The sequence below is a fragment of the Tilletiopsis washingtonensis genome (assembly GCF_003144115.1).
Source record: "Tilletiopsis washingtonensis strain MCA 4186 unplaced genomic scaffold FA09scaffold_6, whole genome shotgun sequence".
Classification (NCBI taxonomy): domain Eukaryota; kingdom Fungi; phylum Basidiomycota; class Exobasidiomycetes; order Entylomatales; genus Tilletiopsis; species Tilletiopsis washingtonensis.
The window spans coordinates 542303-546151 of NW_020312003.1; the positions used below are offsets into that span (position 1 = coordinate 542303).

Here is a 3849-nt window from a genome sequence, read left to right on the forward strand (position 1 = left end):
GGGGGGGGGCGTGTGGATGATGAGGGGTTAGCGCATCCGCAGCGGTCTTGGCAGAAAGGCAGCGTAGGAAGAGAAAGCGGAAAGGAGGAGAGGGACTAGTAGTTGCAGATGATGGCCTGCGCGCGAGTTTGCTGTGAGCAGCGGGGGTAAAGGTCGAGCGCGAGGGCGACAGAAAGAAAGTGTGGTGGCGCTTGCAAGGCGCAGCCTGGAGGCGAAGCGCCATAGTCTTGGGACTCTCTAGAGGCGCCCAAAGCACAGAGAGAAGCGTGCACTACCCTTTTTACTCCATCCCTCGCGGGCGGTGGCGGCGGGGGGCGGCAAGAAGCAGAGAGAGAGAAAAGCTCGAGACGGGGCCTAGCTTTGTCAGCTTTGTCTCTTTCCTGCCCTCTCTGCTCGCAGGCCGGGTCTTACTCGCAGAACTTTGTGGCTCGCCTCAGGCGGGCGGCAAAGAAGCGAAGACGAAAAGCCGAGAAGCCGAGAAAGAGAGATGGAGCAAGGACGGGAGGGGGGGCAGCCTTGCTGTTGTTGTGATGAAGAGATACTGCCCCCCCCCATGCCTGCGCAACCCAGCGCCCGCGGCAGGCGAGATCTCACTGACGTTCCCGATCTCGGCAAAACCAGCGGTCTCATGGAGCGAGACGATCCCAAGAATCTCGGCTTTGGCCACACGAGACCTGCCGCAGCAGCGGGTGCGGCTGCGGCTGCCTCGGGCGCCTCCTCCTCCTCCTCCTCCTCCTCCTCCTCCTCCTCCTCCTCCTCCTCGGGCAAAGCGGGCGCAGCGGCAGCGCCATCAGCAACAACAGCGGCACCATCTGCAAGTGCGCCTGTGGAGCAGGCGCAAGAAAGGAGTCGCGCAAGCACGGCTCGCCTCGTCTAGCCTCTCTCTCTCTCTGCATCATCTCTTCCTCCGCTTCTCTCTCGCCGGTCCTCGTCTATTTGTTCCAAACGCACCTCTAATGAAAGCCTCCATCACGCCGCGTTGTTTTCAATCATTGCTTGCGCTACAGGCGGGCCTCCCATCCTTTGCCCTTCGCTCCTACCTTCTGTGCGCAAATGTGCAGACGCGCCCTCTCACATCGCCCTCTCACATGTCACTCCTTCTTCTCTTCCCCCTTATCATCATGAGCCCTCAAAGCGGGCAGTACTTCGACACGGCCAGCCCCCTACATCAAACAGCTCTTGGAAATCGTTCTCACACGCAAGCAACACGTCACGCCCTTCGAATCTTCGAATCAAAGCTCACATTATTGACCCCTCTCGCCCCTCCTCCTTCTCTGCGCCGCTCTAGCCCTGTGCTCGCTCCAGCGCCCCCCCCCCCTCCTTACACTGCAACGCTCGCCGCTCCAGCCGCTCCTGCGCCTGACTCCTGCGGCAATTGCATGCGTTGTTGCTGTGCCTTCTGCTCGTCGCGAGGTGCGAGGTGCGAGGTGCGAGGGTTGCGAGGTGCGATGGAAGAACAGAGTGTCAGCAAGTAGAACGACAAGCGATGAGTGAGAGAGCAAGGAGGGAACAGCTTGTCACGGAGCTCTGCATTGCCGAAGCCTGCGCAGTGAGAGGAAACAGAGAGCGCATCGAAACCTCTCTCATGCGCCCCCTTGGCTCCTCAGAGACTCTTGATGCCCCCCACTCTAACATCAGCTTCTTGGGCGCTCCCCATCTCCCTGCCTTGAGCGAGCATACCGAAACAACGAACTTGCTCGCCGCAGTGAGAGCTTTGCGCATCAGTCCTCTCGCATCCCCAACTTTCTTTCCCGCCTACTGCCTTCTCCCAACACAGGGCCGCGGCCGTGCTTCCTCCGTCTCGCCCACCTCACTCCCTTCTCCACACTTTGTCCACGCGCCCCACTCCCGGCCTCCTTCTTAAGGTAACGCCCGCCCGCCCATTCTCAGTCCGGGCAACCCTGCTCTCTCCCGGGTCTCCGGTCTCCGGGTGGGGGGCCGCCGCAAGTAAGAAACACGCTCACCACAGTCAGCACATCCCTCACGACTCTCAAGTTGTCCTCCTTGCGCAGGATGGTCGCCTGCAGCTCCTGCAGATTGGCCTCGAGCGCAGCCACTTTGCCGTCGTACATCGTTGCCGCCGACTCTACATCCTGCGCCCATGGCGGAGAGTCAGCCATGACGATGGGCAGCGAGTAGAGAGAGCGGCAAACACCGCACCTTTTCGACGAAATAGCCCGTGCCCACATCGACGATGACCGTGTGCGTGCTGCGCAGTCTGCCGGGCACATAGAGACTGGCACTGAGCGGCACGAGTGTCTCTTTGCCCTCTGCGCTTGGCCCCAGCGCGGCCAGTGCGTCGAGGCAGCCCTTGAACTTGAGCTGTGCGGCGCGCAGCTGGCCGTACGAGGCGGTGAGGTGCTGCAGTTCGGACTGCAGCTGTGAGCGAACGTCGAGAAGCTGTTGCGGCGAGAGATCGCCGACGTCGACGCCTGGCTGTTGTGCGGAGGAGGAGGAGGAGGACATGATGCGCAGCGCGAGGTGGAGGAGAGGAAGCAAGGCGCGAGGGAAGCTTCGCCTGCGCGCGGCCTTCCTTGAGCTTGCCGCGGCTTGGCTCGCAGGCTGTCTCTGGCGCGCACAGACCTTCAAGTTCTCCGGCCTCGCCCCGCTACACCCACCACCACCAGCCCGCCCTGCTTCCCGCCTCTCTCACGCGGGCGCGGTCATGTCTCTCTCACCACGCCACACCGCGCTGCTGCTGCGCCATCTGCATCTCCTCCCCACGCACTACCAGTGCGCCGGCGCCGATGCGCAGCGTCTCACTCTCATCTTCTTCGCCCTCGCCGCGCTCGACGTGCTGGGCAGCGCGCACAAGGTGCAGCAGGAGAGCGAGGAGTGGGCACAGTGGATTTGGGAGAGACAGGCTGGTCAGTGTGGTTACGATTTGGTCGGAGAGAAAGAGACTGAGAGGAGATGCGCGCGACGCAGAATCGGGCGGCTTTCGTCCATCACCGGCCTTCGAACTGCCTGGCCCCTCGAGCGTGCGTAAGAGGCGTAGGGCGTGCGTTGTCCACGAGCTGAAGGGGCACCACGCTGGACATAGGTGTCGCAAGAGGGCGATCTGGCACAGACATACACGGCGCTCCTCTCGCTCGGCGTGCTGCGCGATGCGCACCTGGGCGGCAGCAGGCTACAGCGAGAGGCGCTGTGTGCGCTGTTGGGCAGATGTCAGAAGGACGATGGCAGGTGCGTATATATGTTTGGGTCGCTTCGTGTAGCAAGGGTGGGGAGGGGGAGGCACCTGGCTGACGGGTGGACTGTGGTTACTTGCACCCCCACACACACACAGCTTCATGTCGACGCCAGCAGACGCCGCCTCGGACGTGCGCTTCCTCTACTGCGCCTTTGCCCTCTGCGACATGCTGGGCGCGCCGGCGTGGCGCAGCATCAATGTCGATGCGGCCATCGCGTACCTGATGCGGTGTCGCGTGAGTGTCTGCTTTGCCGCCTGGACCAGAGAGAAGGTGGGGAGGGGGGGCACGCATGCTGAGAGGGACAAGGCAAAGGGGAAGAGAAGAGGCTGATGAGGAGTTCCCATGCAGACGTTTGAAGGAGCGTTCGGGCAAACACCAGGGATGGAGTCACACGGTGCGTCCTTTCTCCTTCGCTCGTGCCCCTCGTGTCTCTCTACCCTGCGTTTACCTACACCCTCCATATGCCCTGTCTCCAACAAAAGCCGGCTCGACGTACTGCGCCCTCGCCGCGCTGCATCTCAGCGCGCGCCTCGGCGTGACGCTCAGCGCCGCGCAGCAAGCCGATGCGACGCGCTGGCTCTTGGCGCTGCAGCAGCCCGGCTCGGGCTTCGCTGGGCGCGTGGGCAAAGAGGCAGACGTGTGTTATTCCTTCTGG

At 62.6% G+C, this 3849-nt stretch overlaps 3 protein-coding genes across 3 annotated transcripts in view; 2 read left to right on the top strand and 1 right to left on the bottom strand.

Moving 5' to 3' along the window:
• Positions 1–1337: 1337 nt before the first annotated feature.
• FA09DRAFT_306254 (putative prefoldin subunit 5) lies at positions 1338–2466 on the bottom strand (the record flags this gene model as incomplete). The annotated part of the gene is made up of 3 exons (XM_025740527.1): positions 1338–1399; positions 1965–2093; positions 2161–2466. Coding segments are annotated over 3 exons (495 nt in total), but the record flags the coding sequence as incomplete, so codon positions are not given.
• Positions 2467–2580: 114 nt separating this feature from the next.
• On the top strand, positions 2581–3587 carry FA09DRAFT_231594 (hypothetical protein). Its single transcript, XM_025739596.1, has 4 exons — positions 2581–2867; positions 2929–3186; positions 3290–3428; positions 3543–3587. Exons 1-3 carry the CDS (start codon positions 2666–2668, stop codon positions 3415–3417), a joined length of 588 nt encoding a protein of 195 aa, XP_025599725.1. The 5' UTR covers positions 2581–2665; the 3' UTR covers positions 3418–3428; positions 3543–3587.
• The window catches only part of FA09DRAFT_328843 (hypothetical protein), a gene marked incomplete at its 3' end in the record, with an annotated part of 939 nt that continues 440 nt past the window's right edge, over positions 3351–3849 (top strand). The window contains exons 1-3 of the mRNA XM_025741933.1: positions 3351–3428; positions 3543–3588; positions 3677–3849. Of these exons, the coding sequence (XP_025599726.1) occupies positions 3576–3588; positions 3677–3849 (186 nt within the window). The remainder of the gene's footprint in view (positions 3429–3542; positions 3589–3676) is intronic.